This window comes from Oryza sativa, chromosome 7 (assembly GCF_034140825.1).
Source record: "Oryza sativa Japonica Group chromosome 7, ASM3414082v1".
Lineage (NCBI taxonomy): Eukaryota > Viridiplantae > Streptophyta > Magnoliopsida > Poales > Poaceae > Oryza > Oryza sativa.
In genome coordinates, this window is record NC_089041.1 from 28,520,128 (window position 1) to 28,547,445 (window position 27,318).

The 27,318-nt window shown below is 42.5% G+C and overlaps 3 protein-coding genes across 5 annotated transcripts; all 3 read right to left on the reverse strand.

The window, feature by feature from the left end:
* Positions 1-7,286: 7,286 nt before the first annotated feature.
* On the reverse strand, positions 7,287-8,778 carry LOC4344233 (ethylene-responsive transcription factor FZP-like). Its single transcript, NM_001423012.1, has one exon. It carries the CDS (start codon positions 8,661-8,663, stop codon positions 7,707-7,709), a length of 957 nt encoding a protein of 318 aa, NP_001409941.1. The 5' UTR covers positions 8,664-8,778; the 3' UTR covers positions 7,287-7,706.
* Positions 8,779-16,204: 7,426 nt separating this feature from the next.
* Positions 16,205-19,220, reverse strand: LOC4344234 (uncharacterized). 2 transcript variants are annotated; one of them, XM_015789613.3, is made up of 6 exons: positions 19,043-19,220; positions 17,748-17,908; positions 17,128-17,189; positions 16,990-17,052; positions 16,800-16,871; positions 16,205-16,533 (listed from the first exon to the last, which is right to left on the reverse strand). In XM_015789613.3, exons 1-6 carry the CDS (start codon positions 19,144-19,146, stop codon positions 16,474-16,476), a joined length of 522 nt encoding a protein of 173 aa, XP_015645099.1. In that variant the 5' UTR covers positions 19,147-19,220; the 3' UTR covers positions 16,205-16,473. The 2 variants fall into 2 exon arrangements, with proteins under 2 accessions (XP_015645099.1, XP_015645097.1); XM_015789611.3 differs by having other exon boundaries at positions 16,800-16,889.
* A 586-nt stretch (positions 19,221-19,806) lies between these two features.
* Positions 19,807-25,359, reverse strand: LOC4344235 (potassium transporter 7-like). Of its 2 annotated transcripts, NM_001403247.1 has the most exons (9): positions 25,144-25,359; positions 24,097-24,340; positions 23,561-23,803; positions 23,389-23,442; positions 22,505-22,765; positions 22,364-22,416; positions 22,128-22,242; positions 21,785-22,039; positions 19,807-21,251 (listed from the first exon to the last, which is right to left on the reverse strand). In NM_001403247.1, the coding sequence occupies exons 1-9, from the start codon at positions 25,174-25,176 to the stop codon at positions 20,164-20,166; spliced, it is 2,346 nt and encodes a 781-aa protein (NP_001390176.1). In that variant the 5' UTR covers positions 25,177-25,359; the 3' UTR covers positions 19,807-20,163. The 2 variants fall into 2 exon arrangements, with proteins under 2 accessions (NP_001390176.1, NP_001390177.1); NM_001403248.1 differs by lacking the exon at positions 25,144-25,359 and having other exon boundaries at positions 19,895-21,251; positions 24,097-25,038.
* Between the last annotated feature and the right edge of the window lie 1,959 nt (positions 25,360-27,318).

Genomic DNA, 27,318 nt, shown 5'->3' on the forward strand with positions numbered 1-27,318 from the left:
TCTCCCTTTTAATCACAGCCACTGATTAGCTTTAACTTTCGTGCAAGTTTTTTTTTTTCGGAGTACAGAAGCACATCTCTCTATTGTTCTAATCATTGTCACCACTCACCATCTGCCTATTGCTTTATCTCCAATAGAGAACAGCAACCAGTCACTCACATCGGGATTGTAGTTAATGTTGACTAATCGAAATTTTGTATATTTGTATATAGAGTATTTGTCCCAAATAGAAACGCCTAGCACGTACAGTACATCATCTAAGTTCAATTAACGACAAGTGAATTATTTAAACAAAGACAATTTAGTGAAAGACATCTTCTGAATTTAGTGCAAATGGTAAACAAACACAACGACGAAAGCATGCATTAGTAATGTCAGGAATCAAGAAACCTAAGTGATGAAAGAGAAAATTTCACCAGATTGTTCAACAACGGAAGCAGTAGTAATGTCAAGAAACCAAATTGAAAGGAGCAAGCTAGCTAAATATTATATAGCTAATGCAAGGCTTGCCTCGCTTGCTATTGATATAATGTAACGTCAAAACTGTTGCACTGTTGATTTCATTGTTTCTGATGCCCCTTTTGTTTTGCAAGCAGGACGATACACCATTCAATTATGAGATAAACAAAATTAGAGGGTACTGGACGGAGATACATTCAGCGAAGATAAGTTATTTGGTCAGTACTGTTCATAATATGCTGGGGTTTTTATTTTGTTTAGCACTAAAACAGGTGAACAGTGTCCACCTATTATTTTGATTAGACCATTGGTTTTTGTAGCGGCAATCAGCAAAAGGAAGAATCATTATATAGTCAAAGGATACATGTTTGTTGATTCTAGCAATTCCTAAGTGTGTGTTCTGTAGCGTGGGTTAGGAACTAATCCCCACGCATGGGAAATAGAGTGATAGACTAGCGTATAATTATTTAAGTATTAGCTAAAAACTTTTAAAATATGAATTAATGTGATTTTTTAAAGCAATTTTTCTATATAATTTTTTTCGTAAAAGCCATATTGTTTTACAGTTTTAGAAGCGCGCGCACGGAAAATGAGTGTGTAGAGGGTTCGGAACCTCAACAAACGAAATCAGTGTAAGGAGATGTATAGGGGCTTCGAATAAACACATCATGGTTCAATAAAAAATGCTAATAGTAGTAATACAAAGGAATTATGAGATGGTTATGAATTGAAGCTGTTTCAGTAACACTACAATCAGAATTAAACATGCATTTAATTATCAGCGCATATCTAATACAACATTGGAAGTGGCATTTCCACTCCAAGACAAAATTCTAATCTTCAGAAATATGCTGCAATAAGCAATTTCGTAGCGGTTATATAATTTAATTTAGCGCCTCAACCTTCAACTTTAGGACTTGTGAATATGAACGTAAAAGTTAGTTGCGTTAGTGCAAAATCAAAAGTTTTAATCGAGATAAACAAGTTCAATAATAATACTACGAACTTTCTTTCAAAATAAAATATCATATATAAGACATTGGAGATGGATGTGTGAGCTCTTGACATTGTGGCTATGTGCTATAACTTCAAATGTACTCCCTCCGTCCTAAAAAAAAACCCAATCCTAGGTTTGAACTTGGACAGGATTGGGTTTTTTTTATGGAGGGAGTATAATATAAATATAAATTAGTTTGTTGCAAACTTCATCCATATATAATAAGCACCGTGAATTTTACTGAAATTTAAAATTGTAGGATTATGTCGTAATGTTACTATGAACTTTTTGTCTTGCCTGTTGCAAAAGCTGATCATGTTTTATTTGGTGAGTACTGTAGGATGGACAAGGCAGGATGTTAACAATGACTCTTCTCTTAAGAGCTAAAGATGCTATCGAGTTGGCTTCTAGAATTATGGTAAATATGCTATCTTTTAATATATAATATGTTAGCTGTTAGATTTAATTGGGTAATTGATCCATTTAAATCAATTAAATTAAATAAATTCCAAGGCTCGTTATGCTAGGAATTTATGTGAATTCATTCTTTTATGGGATATCAATGGGATGAAGAGTTTTGAGAATTAATCCATTTGATTAAGGAATTGGTAACTTATATCAATTAGTCTTAATTGATGGATGGTTGATGGTTGTGTAGTGGAGGATGGTTCATGGCTAGTTGATGACAATTAGTTGCTCTATTCCTCTTGCTATTCCATTGGTGATGGTTGTGTAGTGGAGGATGGTTGATGGCTAATTGATGAGAATTAGTTACTCTATTCCTCTTCCTATTCCATGACTCTTACTCTTCATCTTCCATTTCCTCTTATAAAATGAGAATGGATTTGATCTCCCGCGAAAGAGGAAGACACACTTTCATCCATTTTCCAAAGCTGTTGCTGCTACGGTAATCCCATCTCGACGAGTGTGTGCACACCCGTTGGGAGAGTAGGCCTCCGAAACCACGCGTTGCTGCGACGTTTGCACAGACGGGCGGGCGATCAGGTTTTTGGGGAGCGCAAGGCGCGACTACTCACTGTTCGTCAACATCTACTTCATCTTCACCAACATGTCGAACACTGGAGACAAGGAGAAGGAGACTCCCGTCAACACCAACGGAGGCAATACTGCCTCAAACTCCAGCGGAGGACCATTCTTGGGGTATAACCTTATTACATTATTTCAATTAGAAGTTTTACTGTTAATGTTCATCGCAATATCAACATTGTGTCATTATGTGATTGTTGATGCTTATTCAACGTTAAGCATGCTCATGTTGATTACATTCACCACTATCACTGGATCAAATCCCATTGTAAATATCATGTTTATTATCTTGTTATTTTGGATTAAAATATACCGAATTATTACCAAATTTCCAACATTAGCAATTTTACTGAACTTTGTTTAACCAACTTCTCCACTCTTGTGAAAAACAGACTGAAGCTCATTTGAGAGCTCAAACGCCAAGTGAAATTTCGCTGCATACGGTAGATCAGGTAACTCGGTTATGCTTTTATTTGGATGCTCTTCTTTGACCGAATCTTGAAATCACATAATTTTGGAACGTACTATAAATTTCTCTGAACATGCAGACCGTCAGGATGTATGTATCGACCTTTGTTAAGACTGCCGAGGACACTTACCATAGGAAGGTTGATAGAGCAACCATTCTTTCATTCCTCTGTGCTCTTCAAGGTTTGGCTGCAGTTAGCCATATCTTGTTTGAAGATGCTTTGGCTTTTGTTCGTAGCAGTCAACCGGATTACAGTCCAAATCATGATGTCGAGGTAATTAACCGTTACTATCAGCAGGAGATAAAACGTTTGATAAATAACTTTAGGGAGGCTTCAACAACCGAAGCACTTGAGGTATGCCACTGGACAGAGTCTCCCCTTCTTTTCCGATAATGTTGATCAAATTTTGATCAGATCAGATGTTGATAAAATTTTGATCTTGTATCTGCTTGACTTGCAGATTCTTTTTTTTTTGAACGGAAAATAGCACTAGAGTGTCTTTTCATTGAATAGGGCAGGAGAAAATACAACCCCTAGGTGCAACAGGAAAAAATCGAGGAGCTGTAGCTATACACTATACATAATGCGGGATTAACTTGCGCAGCCGCTTAGCCCCTGCTAAAGCCCAAAGGCTAGCCTCTTCTTTGATTTTTGACAAGAGGAAACTCGTTGCCACCTCTTTGTGGTCAAAGATTCGCCGATTTCTCTCCTTCCAGATTTCCCATACAACTAGAAGGATGAGTGATCGGAGTCCTTTCTTCGGAACATTTGGCGTGTTTGCGATGTTCTCCCACCACTGTTGTACTGATTGTGCCTCCTCCCATTGAGCCGGCTCAATTTGCTGATATCCCACCCATCCAGCAACAAGGCCCCACATCCTTTTAGTGTATCTACAAGTGGCAACGAGGTGCAGCGCCGTCTCAGCCTCACAGCGGCACATAGGACAACATCCGTTGTTTTGCCAACCCCTGGTCGCAAGTCGATCTAAGGTCCAAACTCTATTTTGGATGATGAGCCAAGCATGAAATTTACATTTCCCTGGTGCCCAGACTTTCCAGATTAAGGAGTTGAAGCTTGTGCTCGGCGTTCCTTGGCATTGCGCATGGTAGGCCGAGGAGGCCGTGTAGCGTCCACTACTTGTGAATTTCCAGGTAATCTGGTCTGGTTCTCCAGTGTCTAAGTGAACATTCCGGACCGCTTCCCATAAGCGACTAGTTGTTCGACGAGGTGTACTGTAATAGGAGAGTGGGATTCCAAAGCCAAATCCTAAACCCAGGCGTCGTCCTCCTTTCCATTTCGAAGATATCTCCCTCTATTCTTAGAGATCGCGTAGACCAGCGGCATAAGGTCTTTAGGTCTTTGCCCCTCGATCCAGGCGGAGTCCCAGAAGCGAGTCGTGTTCCCATCTCCAATTGTTATCTTTGTTGAAGCGGCGAATAGACTCCTGTCAATTTCATCACAGGGCGTTTCCAGTCCCACCTATGGCTTGGTCAGGTCCTTCCATTCGTGCCATAACCATCGTAGCTGCAAGGCCCTCGTGAATTTCTCCAGATTTAGGACTCCCAATCCTCCCTGACTGGTTGGCAAGCACGTCTTTGTCCAGTTGACTTTACATTTCCCTCCGGTAATGTCTCCCGTGCCGGCCCATAGAAAGCGACGGCGCTGCTTATCTAGCTGCTCGAGGGATTCTTTCGTGGTTTTCAAGGCAGTCAGGAGATAAATAGGCTGCGCCGTAAGCACTGATTTGATGAGCGTGGTTCTTCAGCTACCGCCATGTTTTTCCCCATCCAATTTGGACTTGCAGATTCTTCATAGTACGGTTAATGATTTAACGCAGAAAGTAGCATCTTATGTTACCAAAATGACTACTCTTCGCAAGAGCACACTAGCCCATGTCCCTGGTAAATCTGTTGTTCTTGTGCCAGTCCTATTTGCACCAAAATAATATTTTCACTTTAGCAAGTTAGAATTACATTGATTGTTGCTATATATGGTTTGTGTAGGCCGCTCCATTGCATACTGTGATGCTGCCCCACCAGATGACAGGCAAAATGAGTAGCTGATTGATTAAGTTGATGCTTCAGTTGAGATGTATCATCCTGTCTGGATGAATCCATTATCCATAGCAGGCAACGAAAACATGTGCAAAATTAAGCTTTCGGTCAACAATATGTGTCCTTTTCATTGGTCTTGAATATATATAACGTTATTATTCAGTTATTATATATGGAAGGACTACTATTTGTTTCAAAAAAAAAAAAAGAAGTACTAGGTTTCTTTTGAGCAAAAAAAAACTACTCCCCCTATATTTTAATGTATGACACCGTTGACTTTTTAACCAGCATTTGATCATTCATCTTGTTCAATTTTTTTTGTATAAATATAAAAATATTTATGTTATACTTAAAGAACATTTGATGATAAATCAAGTCACAATAAAATAAATGATAATTACATATATTTCTTAACAAAACGAATGGTTAAATGTGATAAAAAAATCAGATTACATATATTGTCATAACTTGATTTACATATATTGTCATAACTTCTAGTCCAAAATAAGGGCCAATATTTGCGCTACCGAGTAGCGACCCAATGCATGGAGCCATATGTAAAGGGATTACTGATTCCCAAATTATGAAAATGGTCAAAAATAGAGAGGAGGTGATTTTCTGGGAAAAAGAAAACCTCACCATACGGGCCTACATTAGCACGGCAAGTAAGGGGTTAGTTTTAAGTGGGTCGAGATGGGCTGGGCCTTACGTTCCTTCCCACAATATGGCCCGTGTATTAGCACGGAAAGTACGGCTAGTTTTAATTGGGCTGACATGGGTTGGGCCAAATGTTCCCACGGACTCCGAAGTAAAGCCCTTCTTCTTCGGCGCCGGCCAACTTCGCTCGCCGCCGCACAATCCATTTCCATACCCTCGGCCGTCGTGAGAAACACCCTTAATCTACACTGGGATCAACTCAACCAACTCTGAAGTATACACGACTTTCGATCCAGCCCTAATTCGATCGTGTGCCGTCGCTGATCCTTTTTACTTAACAATTTTTTTTAACAGCTGATCGCCACCGTAAATCCTCTTTGTCTCTGTTCGGCTAGGCGATTCAGTTGATTAACAATGCAGCCACGAACAGAGCAGCAGAAGCTTCCTCATCATCATCAAATCCAGAGCAAGTACGCGCTACCTCAATTTCATATTATAAGGCGTTTTGATTTTTTTTTCTTAGTCACACTTATTTGTGTATGATCAAATTTATATATAAAAAAAAGAAACTTAGTAAAATTTATAACACCAATTTAGTTTCATTAAATGTGACATAGAATATGTTTTAATAATATGTTTAGTTTGTGTTCAAAAATTTATATATTTTTTAAAACTTGATTAGACTTAAAAAAAATAGACAACTTATAATTTGAAATTGAGGGAGTACGTATTTAACGATCTTATCCACAGGTATGTATCGTAGGCTCCTATCCACCACCTGCGTGTTATATGTACTTGTACTATAGTGCAAATGAGCAATCCCGCTATCAATATGAAAATCTGCTTAGGTCTTATTCGTTTGATTATATTCCCATGAGAAAAAGATTATAGGGGATTAGGTACGGAATTAATCCCCTCAAATTAAATCTCGATTCTCTTGAGTGAGGGATTAAATTAAAAAAACAAGACTTTAATGGTTCGTTTCCTACTTAAGAGTACAAAATTTAGAAGGAAAAAACTAGAATTGTGATGATAAGCGGGAAATAAAACAGATTACCTGTTGCACTTGCATCCCTAGATTACGTACTTGCTTATACGAATGTCAATCCAGTACTACTACGGTACTGTTATACGTACTTGTGTACTTACGCTAGTATAGTGATTTTATCCATATTAAAAAAAAGAAGTTATAAACAGTAGTGAAGTGTACTAGTGATGGATCGATCCAACATCAAAACAAGCTACAGGGATTTGATCAACCCCTGCACTTGCGTAGAGAGCATTTCGGACACTGTCAGTCATCATCTGAATTTCTGAAATTCTGAACCTGACGTACGCAAGAATCAGCATCAAGTACCTGACGAAATGGTTGCTTGGCTGACACTTGTCCAGTGTGAGCTTTCCGTTGAACTGTCAATTGCTTCCCTCCTTTTTCCCAGCTTTTCTGTACTTGTTGCCCATGTCGTTCAGTTCCTCATCTTCTTCAATTTTCTTCTCCATTTCTCAATCCATTGTCAGTACTACATATGTGTGTACTTCTCGCGGCGCCATTCTTGTCATCTAATTGCAGGTTAGTTGTAAAATGTAAAATCGAATTGGACATTTTGAACCAGGTCATGGATTAATTGATTAAGATGCTAGAAGAAATTAACAAGCTGTGCCATGCAATATATCATGCATGCATGCATGAATATGATGGCTAAGTAGGTACTAATGCTAATATAGAAGAGAGAGAGAGAGAGAGAGAGAGAGAGAGAGAGAGAGAGAGATCATCTGCCTAAGTACATATTTGAAGAAGCTCTACTTAATTAACTAGAAATGGCGCCAAGCCACTCTTCTTGTTCGATCTACTGCTAGCTGCTGCTGCTGCTGCTGCTATACTACTCGATCTCTTGCTCGATCGATCAAACGCAGATTGATCAAGATCAACTCGATCTGATCATGGTAGACAGGAAATGATATATGCATGATCGCTCAGAGGCAAAGTGCGTGATTAGCCATGCAATGCCCGGTGCAACTCGATCAATGGGAGAGGAAGCTGAATGGAGAGTAGGAGTCGGAGCCCTGCGACGAGGCGACCATGTCGGCGGCGCCGCCGCTCGCCGGGAACCCGCAGGCGCCGAGCTGGTCCGCCGCGTCGCCGCCGCCCCAGAAGCCGGCGACCATCTGCGCGAGGTCGTCGACGTCCTCCCGGAGCCCCATCATGCCGTAGGCGTCGGCGTCGGAGTAGCGCCGCATGTCCTGATGATCGGCCGCGGCGCCGCCGCCCCTCGGCCGGAGGCAGCTCTCCGGCACCACGCTGCTCAGGTACCCGGAGTTGTCGTCGGCGCCGGAGAAGAGGAAGTCGTGGCCGTTCCTGTCCATGTCCAGCAGCGACGACGACATGCTGGAGCGGTGGGGATCAACCGGGACCATCACCGGCATCGTCGAGCACTCGCCCACCGACGACGCGCCCGACGCCGCGCCATGTCCGTGGTGGTGGTGGTGGTGGTGGTGGTGACCGTACGAGCCAATGTGCGGCGCCGCGCCCACGCCGCCGCCGTACTGCACCGAGGACGGCGCGGCGGCGGCAGCGGCGTACTGCGGCGCGTGGAACGGCGCGAGGAACGGCGGGTAGTTGTAGGCGGCGTGGGTGTAGACGAAGTTGGTGCGCGCCTGGGCGCCCTTCATGGACAGCGCGGCGCGGTCGTACGCCAGCGCCGCCTCCTGCGCCGTGTCGAACGTGCCCAGCCAGTGCCGCTCCTTGGTGGTCGGGTCGCGTATCTCGGCAGCGTACCTCCCCCACGGCCGCCGCCGCACGCCGAGGAACCTCCCTGGCTCCTGCGCGCGCCGCCTGCTGCGCCCCGACGGCGGCCGCTCGCTCATCGGCGACGACGGCGGCGACGGCTGGCTCGCCGGCTTCGGCGGCTCCGAGAACGCCATCAGGCTGGCCTGGCTGCTGCTGCTGCTGCTGCTACTGCCGCTGCCTCGAGTGTTCATGACCAATGCAATATTGCAATATTGCAATGCAATGCAAGAGTGAGAGTGAGAGTGAGCTAGGCTTTAGCTAAGCTAAGGTATATGAATGAGCTCGAGCTAAGCTTAGCTTGTGTGTAGTGCTCAAATGGGAGGGATTCAAGGGTGGTATTTAAATGGGTCTTGGAGAGAGAGGTCACTGTGGATGAGATGGCAGAGAGGGGTGGCATGCATGCACTGCACTTGTGTTAGCTAGACCTATAGCTGCATCATATCAAGGTTAGTTTGTAAGTATTCATCTTGTTTTCCAATGTGAGGTTTGGATTTGTGTGCCCTAATTTAACCTTAGGACCAGTAGAGGGGAATGTTGTGTGCTACTAATGTTTGTGTGTGAGTGTGTTGCTTCAAAATTAAGAATGGTTGGAATGTTCTCCCCTTAGTTTTCATACACTTCATTTATGATGACAATGCATGCTAGCTCTCTACCACACATGTATGCAAAGTTATCATCCTATAGGTATAATATGGGGGTATGGCATACAACATATACAGTCCAACACCAGGCAGCATCTGAAAGTGCCACATTAATCAAGCTAGTGACCAAGAAGCCCCTGCCAAAGCAACTCTTTAAATTTTGCTGGTCCTACATATATTCTAATTGTGGTTTAATTAAGCTAGTTCTAATAATTTCTGCCTTAAGCTTGCATGGAGTCATGATTCACTCCTGAGTTAGACAGTATTACAAACTAATCAGATAATGAAAAGATGCCTGCCACTGGGTTAGGAAAAGGATCAGGGAAAGAAGAGAACATATGTAACCTAGTCATCCACCTTTTTAACAATTGTAATTTGTGTGCTCCAATAAATTTTAAAAAATGAAATCTTTGCTCCAAGATACTACTTCTATAGCTATATATTATGATACATGTCAAAATGCTACTACACACAATAATGCCCATTTTTTACAGGCCATATGGCTTTGCTTTCCTTCGTATCCATGTGCTTGCTTGCGCAATACATGCATGCATGCAAGTTAAAAAGATCAAACAAAAAAAAACCTTAAAGCTATACTTATATTTGCCTCATTGCATAAGCACTTAAGAAGCTTTCAAATGGAGTGGTTAGCTTGCCCTCAAAACTAGATGAACAACAGTGTGAAATGTGTAGAAGGGCACTCTTTCTCATGGCATTCCCTGTGTAATTTTTTTGGTATATTTCTTTTGGTTCCATTCATGCAACCTTGAGTGACACTCACATGAGGTGAGGGTCCAGTGGGTCTCCCCTTCTTTGACTCCTTTTCTCTAGTGAAGCTTTGCTTTGTTCATTTGCATGAGCTAGCTAGACAGATTAATTAAAATAAAATGCTTGTAACGATCATTATCCCTCACAATTCCCATTGAATTCTTGCCGATAATTTAATCACAATGGACATTCTATAGATTAGTGCGCATGTGCGTGCCGGTGTTAGGTTCAAATGAGAACAAATCGAAAGGAGTGATATTAAATCAGCAAAACAAGAGAACTATCCCTTTCATGTCTCTCTAGAGCCATTTTAATAAACCTAATAGATGCCTTTTTGGAGTCAAAAAGAAAGAGAGAGAGCTAGAGCTATAGCCAAACCGGAGAGAGACGAATTGAAGACGTCGTCGAGGTGGTAATGCATCCAATGTATATAGCAACATCAACTCGACCGACTGTTAAGTGTGTGCCATGTGAGGTTTAAGCAAAACAACAACTGAGGTGGATACTACTTTTCACCGGCCACCTGTCTAATTTCTCCTCCACATTAATTAATTAGCTGTTGTGTAATAGCATCTTGTAAAAGGCTTCAAATAGAGAACATCACATAATCTATACTATCTTCGTTTCAAGTTAATTATAAGACATTTTAGCATTGCACACATTCATATAGGTCTTAGAACCTGAAACGGATGAAGTATCAATCTAGTGGATATGCTGATTTTTTTATTTCTTATGAAAAAAATGTTTGCAATTGATTAATTAAGCATATATAATGCAGAGTGAAATTAGCACTGTTAATTCCTCTTGTTTGTTTAACTTTGGAGCATCTAGAAAAGGCTTTTCTTGGAGTGTACAAAGCCTTGACTTCCATCCCTCATGAGAACAATGAGAATTTGGATTCTTATGGAGAGCTGCATTTGGGGCAATTCTTGCATCTAATGCCTTAGCTTCCTACAAATGCAAGTATAGTACAATGAGAGGAGAGCTACATGTGTAGAGTGCATGCAGAGAGAGAGATCTTATCTGATGACCTTGACTTCCCCTACTACACCCCTCTCTTGTGTGTGAATTTGGCATATATGTGTTGGCCTGTGAAAATATTGCATTGCAAGATGGGGTCAGGTCAAGCCCTAGCTAGACATCTGAAAAGGTGTGAGGAGGAGAAGGTGGTGTTCAACTGGAGATGGGGAGAAAAAAGGAGAAATCTAAGGGCAAGGAGGCTCCACACAATGGCCTTGACAAGATGTACTAGAAATGCATAAGTTAGTTAATTTGCAGAGAGACCAGATTAAACTGATAATTATAATTATGATGGAAACGAGCACAGCACACAAGACACATGTTCTTGTCTATTCCTTAGGGTCACACCCGGGTTTTGGGGGTGGCCTTTGCACTACTTTGACTTTAGACCTCCCTTATAGAACCAACAAGTTTTGTGGAAAAGACACACACCCCAAAAAAATAATATGTATGCTAGGACAGTGTGGGTGTGGGTGTTTGTGTGTGTGTGTGTGTATGTGCAATTGTAGAAGTATGCAAGGCAGTTCACTAAACATAATCAAGGGAAAGGTAGAAAAAGACCACTTGGGGCATGCACATTTGTCTCACCAAGTTGTGGTTTGAATAAAAGGAGATCAGACAGAGTTTAGTAGTGAAAAGGTGCACTCACAATTCACAGAACAAAAGCTCCACATAGAACGCTTACTTTAATCATTTCGAATTTGAACTCTGATTTTCAATTGTTGATTCTATGCTAATTCCAAAAAACTTCCATATATTAGATATTTTGGTGGATATCATTCCAATTGTATTGGTACCTTAACAATTGTCAGTGCTTGCTACGAAAACTCTGTTTCTAGTTTTCAGATAATTGATGGCAATTAATTAGTACTGCATCAAGTTCAAATCTTCAGCTCGCAGATTGGACAAGGTTATTGTACTGGTCAAACAGTTCGATCTCACAGTGTTAGTGTTGCTGTTGTCTATGTGATTGATTACTAAGTTATTAATTAAACAAGCGACCAAGTACCAAGAGGAGAGTGCACTACAGCACACTTGTCCCATTTTATATCGACCACCAAAAATGACAAGCAATTACGCAACTGAAGATGATGATTTGGCACTGATCTAACGAATGAAAGATTGTTCCCACTCTTCAAGTTCCTATGATCCATGTTGATTGGTCTGATCATCCCCAATGGCATTGTCCTGCATTTGACTGAACAATGATTAACATAAGCATGCATGGTTTCTTGTTGTTAACTCTTTTGTTTACTTGGGATTGGCAGGTGGCAGGTGATGATCAGTGAAGCAGCATATGATATCTAAACTGAGAGTAGTAGTAGAAGAAGAAGAAGCTAGTACAGAGGAGTGTATGTGTTGGAGCTAAAACTGACAAGTACGAGACTACAGCTCCTTGCAAAAGGGGGCTCCTGACCATACATTGCTATAGGCTGGCTCTACACTCTACACACTACTACTGTCTACACATGCAATTATACACACAGAGATGAAATGCATCTTCGTCTCTCCCAGTCCCAGCTACTAGGCCACTTGTGCGAGCTTTGCCTACAAGGATGATCATGGATGCAGAGGCAGAGGCAGAGCACGCAGCAACCACTCCCTGGACCCTGCAGCAGCAGCCTGGGCAAGGCTATGTAGGTAGAAGAATGGAGATATGATGTGTGGTAGATATCTACATACTATATAATAGATATATATGTTTTTTTGGATTTAAGTAAGATACATGGTAGAAGTGTATGCCATGAGTGATTTTCAGGGGACATCGGTGTTGGTCGTTGTTGCTTAAGGAGAATGATGGTGACAAAAAATGTATGTTAGAGATCAGAGTCTTGGAGTTCTATTATAAAGCCCCGTTCGGTAGTGAGCTAGTAGTGGCAATGTTTTCCTTTTAGCATGTTTTCCAAACTGCTAACCGACTGCTAAGATTAGAAGCTTAATCAGTTGCTAAACAATTTGGTATGTGTTTTCTAAGGATTTGAGTTTAAGGACTCTTGTATGGATTTTTATTTGTTGATTTCTTAACTAATGTTGTTGGTTTAACTTAACTAGTTTTAAAAGAGGTATTTTACTGTTCTTAAGGTTGTGCAGTACCAAATGGCAAATCGTGACCGTTGATCTAGCATCATCCAACGGTCAAAAATCGTCCGTACCTCATTGAAGCGGTATCGTGGGTGAGAGGGTACGTCTGTACTTTCACGTGCGGCATCACTTTCTTTCGTGTTTCGCTTTCTTCTCTCTTTCACGATAGGAAAAAAATCGCCGGGGAAGAGCAGTGAGAGAAACTAGCCCTAAATCGCAGGGCTGGGGTGGCGAGAGGCAAGGGCAACGAGAGATGGTGGCGAGAGCACGGGCATGAAGGTCACGAATCCTAGATGGGGACATTCCCGGTGGTAGCCTCGATGCGACTGTAGTGTGGTGACCTCGATGTGCGATGGCGGCGCGGCGCAGACGGCCGGCACGGACGACCTGATGCGGTAGATGGAACAGAGGAGAAGAGAGTGGCACAGAGGATGTCGCTATTGGCTGAGTGGGCAGTGATTAGCAGCGGTATCTCATTTTCGTTAGCCCGATCATACCCCTGCTAAACCAACGGTTATATTATATTGATACCTCGTGTTACATTGTTCCCCGTAGATTCTTAAGGACGGGAAATATGATCGTTTAGAAAACATTGAAACACTTACACTGTAACATAAAACATATGGTTTCGTAAAAGAAAAAAAAAGTATATGCATGCCATTGGGATTGGTGAGATGATAAGGTAGAGGCAGTAAAAAAGAATGGAGACGGCTACGCCGACGCCGTGTACAAGGGAACAGTAGGTCGTGCGAGTGAGAGTGGCCTCCCCGTGGGACGACGTGTCGCCGCCGCATTGCCCCGCGGGACGCCAGCCAGCCACAGCCACAGAGCCGAGCCATACGGCCGCGGCGCGCACGAGAGACTTGTACACCGGCTACGGCGCCGACAACGCTAGCTACTATAGCGCGCGCTCTGGGCTGCCGCGCCGCGCCGGCCGCTCCCAGGACGTGGGCGCGCGCGTGCGCGTGCGCGTCCGTGCGTGCGTGCGTGACGGCGTCTGCGCGCGCGCCGCGCCGATCGATCGATCGTTCGGCTAGCTAGCTGTGGTAGCTGCCCTGCGCACGCACGCCGCGCGCGGGCTATGTATGCACCACCGGCGCAATGCACACCGCCGCGCGCGACCGGCCGGCGCCATACTCTCCCCCGGCGCGCCTCTCGCTTTGTACTCAACTACGACTTGCTTCTGGTGTCTTACTACGTAGGAGTACCTGTTTTCTTTTCTTTCTTTTTTACACAACATTTAACAACCCTAGCTACAACATTTTTTAATTTTCTCTCTTGTTACCATACAAAGCATCAATAATAAGGAATGGAAATGGTGATAGCTAGAAATTCTTGTTCTAAAAAGGAGAAATTATCGGCCAACTGAGCATTGTTTTCATATCGTTTTTGACCTTTTCCATTTCTCCCATATAGCATTTTTGTTTTTCTTTTCCAACGACATTTTGCAGTCGTTAATAAATAGTTAAATTGGTAAATATGAAAAAATTTTGACCGGTCAATAATCATTTTCATAATGTCTCTGACCATTTTTCATGTGTTAAAGATACAGCTATGAGCAGGTTTCAAAAAACGATCGGTTTTCACGAGAACCGCTTGGTTTTCGTGAAACTGCCCACGGTCAATTTAGGGTTACATATCAGTTTTAGGCTAGTTTCCGTAGTACATTGATTGAAAATCCCCGATTTTATCAGTTTTTGGGTAAACCGGTGAGAAGGGTTTTTTTATTTCCAAAACGAAAAGGTAAATCCCGGCCATGAGCGAGTGAAAGGCATGACACACAGGTAGCTAGATAGCAATAGCATAGCAAGCAGCTCGAGTCACTACTCACTAGTAGACGACTACCAGTGTGTCACACACTCACACTAGTCTATATACATATAGCTGTCAAATGTATACATGTGATGGGTATAGCTAGCTCAGCTCTTGACCGACCGGGCATGCAGTCCAAGTGTCGTGCGTGTAGAGGATAAGAAGAGTCGAGATGATGTACACAGTACAGATGGATGGAACGGGGGTAGAAGGATAGGATGATATGTGTAGGAGTAGAGCACTGTTCACGTAAGCACATTGCTGATGATGATGATGATGCATGGTGTGGTCGTAGACGAGAGAGAGAGAGAGAGAGGCTAACTTCACTTGTTCTGCAGAGGAGGCGACGCGTCAGCTGCCTCTGCCAGCGCCCCCCGAAATGGTAACCAAGGATTGTGTTTGGTTTGCTTTGGTTGTGCCTTTTCCACCGGGGAAATGGTAACATCTCCTCATACTTCTCCTCCTCCCCAACTGGCCAAACCAACAAGAAGTATATACACTAGTAGTAGACTACTAGTACTATACTGTACTATTGGAGTAGTACTAGGGCTAGTGCTAGCCGTATAGTATGAGATATTGAGATATGACAACATTTTTTTCTCCTGTGTTTTGGGCCTCTTTGGATCATTGCCCAAAAAAAATGGCATTCAAAAATCGTCACTCATTTGGTTTAGATAAGAAAAATTGGCATTGCCAAATTATTTAGCATCCTTTCTATGCCATTGCATTTGGCTTGGCTAAGATTGGTATCTGCACCAGTACTGTAAAAAAACAATAGTGGTCAAGCTCTATTTTTGTGTTTTTTATAAGTTAGTCTACGATATTTTCTAATATTATGTAATAGTCTAATATTTAAATAAGTATGAACAAAGCATAGGATGGCATTTTACAGCAACAGAGCCCAACTTTTGGGCCTTTTTTTTTGCCAGGATTCGAGACGTACGGCAGTGGCAGTGTGCAATGCAATCGCAGTTCGACACTCAAAAAGGCAAGGATGGCCACAAGCTTGGGAGATCATGCTACTGTAGCACAGCTACAGTAAGACGGCCTACAGGGAGGTATGATGAGTTTTTAAGACAATGTTGACTCCTCGGGAAATAACCAGCCTGTATGCCAGATTCATTCGCCCAATCACTGGATCTCATAATCCCAGGAAAAGACACAACAAGCAGGAATTCTGCAAGCAAAGGTCCAGACAGGTTTTGCCAATCGTTTGAGAGATGGAAGAATATCCAGTTCAGAATAACACCATCATTTCATTTTCCCCCCGACATCTCAAGCTGAATCATCATATCAGCATCATCGTACAACCAAAAGAAAGAAGAATCGTATAGAATACAACGAAATTCGTGTTTGACTGAGTTCAATGCCCCAGGTGAGGAAACAGCAAGCCAGCACCCATAATTCAGTTTTGCAGCACTGGATTTCACAGGTTTTGTATTGTTCACTGTAAATTGTATACAAGTGCTAGTCTTGAGGTCTTGCCTCTCTCGACAAATGTGGCTTCCGGTCATCATGTGACAGGCATGCAGCCCGCAAATGGGATTTCCAGTGTCAAAATGCCAGGAAGAGCAAGTGCTTACAATGCTTACAAGAAATGGGACTCACAAAAAAGTGAAATCAAGAAAAATGACAACAGCAACGCCTTCAGCTCCCTAATACCAGAGAAGTTAAAGAATCATAGGGATTTCAACTTTTTCTTCTTCGATGCTTTTTGGGACTTGGAATCTTTAGCAGCCTGCATCCCAGAATCGTTCATCAGTATTTTCCACCAAGCAAAAATATGTAAAACTAAAAATATTCAAACTATTTTCCACGGTATAGCTATGTGTGGCTGTGCTATTATGAACGGAGTATGTCCATCTGGTAAGCCAAGAAGGCAGTACTTAGACCCTGATTTTTACCAAGTAGACTATGCAATGACAGTAACCCAGAAGCTTAGTCTCCTGATTCTCCTCTTTCTTGTGAAGGAAAACTAGTAAAAGGGTATTACAGTATTATTACCTTTAGATTTTTCTTTTTATTTTTCTTCTTTTTCTTGCTCTGTTCTCCTCCGTTTTGAAAACTCTTATCCTTCTGAGCAATATGATATGACTGTCAGATACATGTCAAAAAACTTTCGGCGTATGGTATATAAAAGCAGCAAAATTGAAACAATTCACAGACATTCTCAAGTGAATGTTCATATACTTGCCTTATTCTTCCTTTTTCTTTTGACCCCCTTGGTTTCTTCTCCATCTTTTGAATCATCAGAATCCTGATAGTCTTGAAATTGTAAGCGCGGAAATCAAATAAACAAATTATATATGAAAGTTATCATCAACATATATACCTCAGAAGAATCTCCGAATGATGAAACGTGCCGTACTATTCTTCCTGAAGTTGACGGTTCACCTAGATTGACAGAATAAAATGGTAGGTCAAATTCACTGGTTCACATAAACAGTTAATAATGGGCAAACATTGGGAATGAGAAAAACGCTGGTGTAGGTCAATCCTAATACCTTAGCAGACAATGCAGAAACCAAGCAACCTTAGCATTAGCTGGTGGACAAAATAAATGTATGATCAAGTCTTATAACCGTTTTTACTAATTAAGGTTTAAATTGTTTGAAGTTTCATGTTCCTATATAAGACAGATGTGCAGCCCACCTTTGAGCCATTTTCTATCTTAACCATCAATCCATCATATCATAGAAAAAAAATATCGAGCAGTCATGTAATAACAAATGCTCCAAATTACGGAAGAAGAAATGGGAAAATAAACTGTAAGACAAGGTTAATTTTCATGCTCTTATAGTTTTATGAGTATTTGTACTAAAATGCACACCATTACTGGTTTACGTAAATCATTACATAATGTAATCTATAATGACATAGGACACGCAATACATGCATTCCAAAGAACCAGAGTACCAGACATATGACAGTGAGATGATAAGAAATCCGTACCCTTGCTAGCCTTTATTGTTTCTTTTGCATTTCTCACAGCCAATTTGACAAGGTCTGGGTTCAGAGATTCCAGCCCATCAGGCTGCTGAAGCTTTCTCTCAAGGAATTTTGCTAAAGCAGCAGCCTTGTTTGTAGTTAGTGGTCCTCCAGGATGAGCCATCCTATTTAAAGGAGTACAGTATTTGAGCCTTTCAGGGTCATGTCATGAGCATAACAAAGAACAAAAACCCATGAAGATCATACTTTACATAGAGCAAGCCTACAAAATAAAGTCCACAGAGCTAGACTCCTTGGTCACTCGTGCATGAGAAAAACAATAACACAATATATTCCAAGTTATCTGCTATGATATCTACCATAGTTTAAACCTAATATTATGTTTCAGGCAAAATCCACCAGAACTTGAACCATCGCTCTTTTTTACTTCCAAAAGCGAGCATAGATGCAAGAGGCACTGATTAATTCATAGTATAAACACAGCTATACCATAATCCAAACATGATAGTTGTCAAACATATAGTATTTCGCTATCTCAGCAATACAGATTTCAAATATGTGATCCAAATTTCTGCTAGCAATATATTCAGATTAGTTTCCTAGGAGGACTTGAAATCTTTCCCTATTAGGAGTCTTATCTTTTATCTCCTATATATGCTATATTGTAAGCCACATGGGAAGGGGTGACGTCCCATTGTTATTCCCCTGCGTTTGTAACCAACTCCTCAATAGTGATCATTGCCAATAGACGCTCATGGTTTTTCCCCGTAAGTGTTTTCTACGTAAAAATTCGTGTCTCCGTTGTGCATATATTTTCATAACAAGTCTACTTTGTCATTTTTGGCTTATGTGCAGGCAACAGGCACCAGAGGCACCTTGGGGAAAAGAAGGCGCAGAATTGCAAACCTCCTAGCTTAATTGCTTAAACAGTGAGAAATTGCTATAAAGCAACTCAAAATCCCAGTTCAATCAACAAGCCTATAAAAACGCACATAAATGATACTCCTAACGTAATAATTTGAACTTCAACTACACGCAATTCCTTCCTCTGAATCACACAAACAGCAAAACGACCAAACCCTAATCCGCATTCGCAAGGAAACACACCTAGCTTAGCTCGATCAATCTGCTCACGAAAAAGGTATAGAACTAATCAAGTAGCCGCTTATACGCGGGAATCTAGCTTTCCCCACAAGTGACACTAGACGAATCGCTTGAATCAGCAAACTCCAAGCTACGAATGGATCTGGAGTCAGGGAAAATAGAAGGAAAGGGGGGCGACGGATACGATACGACACCTGGGCTGGGGGCGGGAAGGGGCAGTAGGCGCTGGAAGCGGCGCGAACTTGCTGCCCCGGAGCGCGCGGCGCTCCTCGTCGGTGAGGTCGCCGGCCGCCGCCATGACGCCGGCCGCACCGCACGATCGGCGGCGGTCGGTGGAGGTGTGCGAAGAGGAAGGCGGCGGCTCGACTCCTCCGGTTCAGTTGGGCTCTTGGACCTTCTTTGGGCGCGGTCGGAGTCGGACCGGACTGGACCGGAGCGTGTGTTGTGTTTTGACTTTTTGAGTTCAAACGGGAGGAGTACTTCTGTATGACATACAGGTGGGTCCGGGTATAAAAATTCACGCTTCCGCGTAAACTTTGACGAATTTTTGTACTCCATACTGTTTTGGCTTCTACGATAGAACATTCATATGGCTAGTTTATCCAAAACTTGGACAGCTAGTTCAAAATTTGGCTTTTAATAATTTCCATGTGCTTCAGACATTCATATGATGCAGGCCAAGGGTGTGTTTAGTTCCACACCAAAATTGGAAGTTTGACTAAAATTGTAAGTTTAAAGAAAAAAGTTGAAAGTTTATGTATGTAGGAAAGTTTTGATGTGATGAAAAAGTTAGAAGTTTAAAGAAAAAATTGGGAACTAACCAAGGACTAAATAGTGCGAGATTCTCCGAAGAAAATCTGCAAAGCATGATCAATGAATACAATTCATCCAAGATTCAGAAATAGGGGAATCCATTTCCCAATCCCACGACATGCTAAGAATTGATGTAGTAGTATTAATGTAGCACGCATTACACAAAGCTCGTCGGATCGAGAAATCACAAAGATGCTCCAAACTTATAATGCCAGGACAAAAGATGTTCAGACTTATTGCCATGTTATGTGCTATCATTGAACATTTTAACAGTTGAACTGGATGTATTCACAAGATCACCGAAGCCCCGGAGTTCAGATGGTAGCAGCTAAAGCTAGTTCTGCCAGCATCTTTACATCACATGGTAACTCGGCAACTACATTACATGTATAAAAGAGCAAACAAAATGACGTACACAGTTGAGGATGACCAACAGAAGATTCAGCTCAAAACAAAGCTAGTATTACTGGGTAGTACGGCAAGCATGATCAGAAAAATCGATTTAGACATAGTAGATCATGCCGACTTCGACGAGGCTAATGTGGGGTATGTGCAGCGCCACCGCGGGACCCCTGCAGTTCTTGCGGAGGAACGAGTAAGCGTAGTCGATGGCGAACGTCTTGAGGAAGTTGGAGTTCTTCCTTGCCTTCACGTAGGAGTGGCCGATGATGTAAGTCACGCCGGCCTCCTTGGCGTCCAGGAGATCAGCCAGCTCGTCCCGCACCTGGGGGTCGATCCGCTCCTCCTCCGCAATCTCAAAACGGACTCTGCGACGCCGGCTGAGACTACCGGACTCCTGCTCGTAGATGGACTGGAGGCTCCGGAGCGTCTCCGACCTGCTGCTCCTTGTCAGGGACGTGCCTGAAGCCTCGTTATTGGAGTCCCTCATCACCAGACCGGTGCCGGTTGTGTCCTCTGTGTGTATGACAGCCATCCTCCCTTCCGAAGATTCGTAGCTCCCAGAGGAGGCTGCCTCCTCGGCTTCCATTTGGATGAACTTGGCAATGCTCATCACCAAGTGGTTCTCAAAGTTCTCGTCATCTTTCTGCACATCTTTGTAGCCATACCTCACGATGCACCGGTACATACGGTATTCCCTGGGGCCGATCCGTCCAATGAGGTACCGTTCGTCCTCTGGAACGAACGGCACAGGTACGGACTTGACGCAAACGAAGACCAGAACCTGATGGAAAGCAGGCAGGTTGGTGACAAAGTGCGAGAAGATGGAAGGCACCCCGGTGACCAGCTCTGTGTAGATGAGACCGATTCCAGGCACCCGAACGATCCCAAGGCTCGGACCAAGTGTCAGGATCCATTTCATTGAGACCTTGTTCTGGAGATCAAACAGGTACTTCCTCCGAGAGCCGTAGTGCCATACGTACATGACGAGCATGAACACGAAGGCAAATACGATTGGTGCCCATCCTCCCTGAGGAACTTTAGTGACTGCTGCCGACAGGTACACCACTTCGATTGACCCAAACGCCACGACAAATAACAAGGCGAGCAGGATGTTTTTTTGCCACACAAATATGATAACCAATGCCATCAACCAGGTGGTAACAAACATCACAACGATACACGCAAGACCTGAAATCGGCAGAGGAAATGACAAATGAGTTGCAATAGGAGTAACATAATACTAAATATAGCATGAGAAACTCCTTTGTTTTTTGAGAATCAGATAAGAGAGCTATCATCTCTCAGGAGAAAACAAGAAAGCTAATAAACTAGTCTAGTTCAAAAAGATGCAAGCATACATTGGCATGCATCGCCAAATTAAGTTGAAGAGTGTCACTATTAAGTAGTGACCTATTCAGAAAAATAACAGCTGGTGCACCTATTATGCCCCATGAGGAGGAACCAGGTAGCTATATGAATGTGATTCTGAATTACAGAATTGTTGTCTACTATAATTAATAATGCACATTCCTTTAACCTTTTAATTATTCAACATTGGAATATAAATTCAAATTTACATGGCATGCTGGTAATAGGGGATCTAAACTGTTTGAATTTATAACCTAAAGCAGTCCTATAGTCCATACTGTTTTCTTAGCTACTGCAGTATTGAAGATCTGAGTTGATCAAAGTTAAGAGTATAAAGAAGTGTTCAAACTTACCGTAAGCATTTCCAATAACTGTCGTGTCTCGGAAACCAAGTGTCACAGCAAGACAAAGAACCATCAGAATCCAATTAATCTCAGGTATGTAAATCTGACCATGGATCCACCTTGATGTATGCACGACCTTAACCCGTGGAAAACATCCCAAAGAAAGACACTGCTTAACAATTGAAAAGGTAGCAGATATGATAGACTGGCTGCCCACAACCGCTGCAAGAGTTGCAATGACAAACACTGGCCAAAACAGGGATCCTGCAAATATGATGCAATATGAAGCAAGAATTCTTGGCAACATACAAAACAAATTATTCCAAAATATGCTTGGAGTTATGAAGATTACTTGGTACAGATTGGTAAAAGCTATCTTCTACAGCTGACATGTTTCTGGAAAGAAATGCAGCCTGCCCCATGTATTGCAGCACAAGACAGGGATATATGGCACCAACAAAAGCCAACTACAAGCAGGACAAGAGCTGGAGTCACAACGATAGAATGACAAATACCACCTTAATAACTTAGGATGCAATATGCATCCCCAAAAAAAATGGGAATTTTATGTTGCAACTTGCAGCATACCCTAATAGATGCAGCAGTGAAGTGGCCAAGATCAGCAAACATAGCTTCAGTACCTGAAGTCACAGAAATTATTAGGAAACCCATTCACTAAAATTGTAAGATAAATGGCTTGAGCCACATAGAAGGGCTATTCAAATTCACCTGTTATAGCAAGAAGTACTCCTCCAAGAGAAAGCCAACCATCTTTTCCTGTCATCTTGAAGAACTTTATAACATAATGTGGAGAAAGAGCAAGAAATATTCTGTGGTTCCAGTGGATGATATTATAAAGCCCAATAACACCAATACTCAACAGCCATACTACAACAATGGGCGCAAACATAAATGCTACCCTATGAGTTCCTCGGTGTTGCAGTGCAAACAGGCCAACAAGCACAATACATGCAATGAACACCACCCAACCTGCACAACAGCAAGTTAGTTAAGGTAGTGAATGCTGTTCACTGAAAGAAACCCCTAGTAATGGCTGCTGGAATAGGTAACTGCACTAAAAATCTTGTATGGTCTCCTAAAAGAAAATTGTATGAGAGAGAGATTGAGAGAGATCTAACAGGTTAAATCTACATCAACTGTAGTAGCCTGCAAATTCAGTTAGAATTAAGTTCTCACTATATGACTCGATCAGACAAATATGCTCCTAATATGGTATCCAGATTTAAAACTTTAAAGCAGCTTGATGATACTAATGAACTTCAAATAAGAACTGGGTATTTTGATTCAAATAAGCATCTTGTATGGATGTTATTTCCAGGGGAGATTTATAAGGCCAAAGGCCAAAGCGGATCCAAAGTTTAGGAAGTTCAACTTATGACATACAGTTAGCAAAAAAAGCAGGTAACTTACAAATAGCCAACAATTTGCGACAGTGTGTAATGATTAGAAAATTAGCAAGACTAGATGGACTACTTTCTTAAAACAGCTTGCTACAGAAAATGAAATGATTAGAAAATGCTGGTGCTAGGGAATATGTTGAGCAAATTTCTTAGCAGCTCATAAGCAGTAGAAAAGACAGTGCTAAGGCATACCATCTGGTATTCCTCCTGGGCCAGGGTCTTTTAAACCAGAGATGGCTGACAAGACTGCAGCAGACACAACAAGAGAATTTATTAGCAAAACCATCCAGGTGAAAAAGCATGCGTTGAATAATTGAAAAAAAAAAGAAAGACGAAGCTAATCTAATGTACATGCCAGGCATACCAGAGATAGCAGGTGTGAAAACACCATCACCTATCACCATGCATGCGCCAAACAGAACAAAAAGTAGTAAACAAGTCCGTAGCTTCCTGTGCTTCTCCAGGAATCTTTTGAGTGGAGAGGAAATAATGCCACCAACTCCAGGCTGATAGTACGTTGAAAGCTCTTCGTCTGCCGATTGCTGGTTTGGAAGCAGGCTGAACTTTGCATGCCTGCAGAGAAGTGAGTATAAAGCAAATGTTCCACCTACATAAACAAAAATTATAATCAATCAAAAAACATGATAAAGATGACTCTTAAACTAACTAGACAGAACAATGCATAAATTCGTTAAAGAATGGAGTAGCATATTTATTGACGATGACATATGTGAGTTGTTACAGAATATGATCCTCTATATACTCCTGATCGGCTTAGGCAGATGTGCACGATCAAAACTCAAGCACTTTTGGGAGTTGAAGAACATAAGTTAAAATACAACGTATGTGTTTCTGTTAAATTTCTGATAACCCAGCATATAGTACTATGAAGTTACTCACCTTCCCCATTATCATCTGCGTTCAATACAATTATTACATACTTCAGCAACGGAAGAAGTGTCAAAGTCCAAAATATCAGCGAAAACAATCCAAATATGGTTGTCTCATCACGGTAATTATTCAGCCTCCCAGAAAATGCACTTTTGTAGACGTACAGGGGTGATGTACTCAAGTCTCCATAGACCACACCAAAGCTCTGAAATGCTAGCAGAGAGATAGTTCTGCAATAACTTTTCCATTGGTCCTGCAAAAGCACAATCATCAGTACGCCGACCCTGTGATTGTGAATAGTAACTATTACTGAGAACCGATCAGTACAGTCCAGTATGTAAAACAAGAGAGAAAGCAGATATTGGTAGCTGGGCATGTATTAAACAGATTATTAATTTGATATTGGTAGCTCATACTTTTATTAGACTACTCTTTTGTCGAGGGGAAAAACCAACAACTATAGATCACGCAAATTTAGAATTGTCGGGATTAAAAGTGGTAGCTGTACACGTCTCAATAAAAAAAATGTGATGCCAATGCGTCAACGCAGCAAAAATGTGTAATACTAATGTACTAGCCAACCCCATCCCCAACCAAACACCAACCAAAAGCACAGTTGACTTGATTCATCAACTACATATGGCTCTAAAACCAAGCTGGTTCTCAGTTTCAGCGAATTTAAGCGAAACAAGTTCACCGGATTGATCAGCACGACCGCACCGTCTCGTATTCGATTGCAAACAGTAACTCGCCGCACCCCGCTTGAAATCGCGAAATCAAAATCGAACGAGAACCCTCTCGGAATCAAACGCGAGACCTTCCTGACGGTAAAAAGGCGAGCAAAATCGAGACGCGCGCGTTATCACCTCGGCGTGACGACCACATCGGAGTCCTAACCACTCGCGGAGTCACAACACACAACCCACCCAATCGCCTTATCCAAAAAAAAAAAACAACTCCTCCCAACAATGAACAGATGGGGAAAAAAATTCACAGCCCCTTCTCGAAATCGAGCAGAATCCGATCCACCACCGGAGACGGGTTGGGGGAAGTTACCTGCGGCGCGGCCGGGCCGGTCTCTGCGTCCATTGCGCTCCCCCCCCCCCACCCACCGTGACGACGGGCTGCACCGCGAAGCAAGCAGCCCCAGATCAAATCAGATCAAATCAAAACCAAATCAGCTAACCCGCGCCTTGGCGGCCGTGGGGTCGCCTCGCCGGAGCAGGAGAGACCACGACGACGACGACGACGAGGAGGAGGGGGTGGGGCTAGCAAGAGGAGAGAAGCTTCCACGCGGCGCCTGGTTTTATAGCGGAGGAGAGCGCGCGCTTGGAGAGCTCACGTCGCCGTCTCGACGAAGAACGCGTAGGAGCAGCGTGGTGCGGCGGCGGGGAGGCGGGGGCGGGGTGGGCCCCGGCGCAGTGGGTTTTAGGGCGGGGCGGGTGACTGGAGTGTGGGGTCAGGAGATGCTGCCGCCCTGCGGGATGGTGGGCCAGGGGTGGCAGCGAGACGTGTGTTGCCAGCCGGGCCGAGAGGAGCCTGCCCGGTCGTGGCCTGGACCGTGGGGCCCCGTATCACGCGGACACCTAGACGCACGGGTGCAATTTTGACACGAGCGGCTGGGATCTGGTGTGCCGTAGCTGACAGTGGACCAACTTGCGGTCAGGATGTACTCCCTCCGTAAAAAAAAAAACAAAAAAAAAACACTAAACGATAGGGCACAGTACAATGAATATGGGCAAGACGCCAAAAAGCGACCTCTTGCGCCATGGCTGCGACAACCTCAGACCAAATGCACCTTCCTTTTTTTTATAGGGATAGGCTTCGTGGTTCATCTAGATAATAATCAAACACCCGAATAAATTGTGCTTGGTGGCACCTTGTATAGTTTATTAAACACCTCTCTGTAGCTATACTCCCTTCGTGGCTCTGTCCTAGAAAAAAAACTTGTGAATACGTATTTAGATATGGTTAGAAATTGGTTTTTTTCTGAATAAATAATTGTTAACTACTACAGTTGTATGACTGTAGAGTCGGTTGAGGATGCTCGTGAGAGCTTACATCAAAAATTGGCGTTACTCATCTGCCAATTACCAACGAGCTTATAATGGTTAAAACCTACTTCCTTGGTCCAAAAAATCGAATCTAGGACTGGATATGACATATTCTAGTATAATAAATCTGAACATAGGTATGTCCAGATTTTTAGTATTAGTATCATACTAGAAAAAATGCCCGTGCGTTGCAACGGGTAAAACCATTTTTGTATTGATATACATTGTACCTTTTGGTTTTGGATAAAAACTTATTTTCTTCCTTCCTATTCAGTCTCGGCCCAACCCGCTACTTCTCTCTACTTGGCTTACTTCTTTTGAACCTAGACCACAAGTAGAGCTATAGGCCTATCTCGTATAGTCGACTGCCGTGTTCAACCTCGAAGATAGGACCGTGTAGTATGATGCCAGAACCAATACTCCCCATCAAATACGATCCAATCTTTCTCAATCTCCTAAAATTGGTTGAGTGCTCTTATTCACTCGATCTTTTCTTTCCGTTTTTATCAAAACCGCAGCGAATCCATAAAACTCTAGGATATAAATGGTGACTTCTAAATATAGAGATTGAATCTGATAAATTAAAGCGGAAATAAAAGAAAAAATTATGGGGAAAATGATGATGGAGTAGTGGAGAATTGATTTTTCAATCAATTGGAGGAGGGAAAGCATGAGAAGGCCGATCGATGTGGCGGTGGTGCTAGAGTTCGGCCCGACGACGAAAAAACCGGGTAGATAAAAAAAAAGAATCCTCACAATGTGCACAGACCCTTTCTCATGACAAAAATTGCGAATAAAATATAAGGACAAAAAAAGCGGATGGGAAAAAAATAAAAGCGGAAAAAAAGAAGAAAAAAAAGGCGGATAAAAGAGAGGGACTTTTTTTTGCTGTTTTATAATGTGTTTTTTTCTCTGGTAATTTTTACGGTCTTTTTTCTACACCGTTTTTTAGACGACAGTTTCTTTTTTCGCGTGGCTTTCTTTATTTTTTTTACGATCGGCGACTTTTATATTTTTGTACAGTCGGCTTTTTCTGTTTTTTTCAGCTTTTTTCCGCCACATTATTTTTCCCGTTTCCAGTCCGGATCGGACTTTTTTTCGCTGTTTTTCTTTCGCGTTTCATTACGATGCGTTTTCTTTTCCCGCATGATTTTTTTTCACCCTTTCTAAAATTATG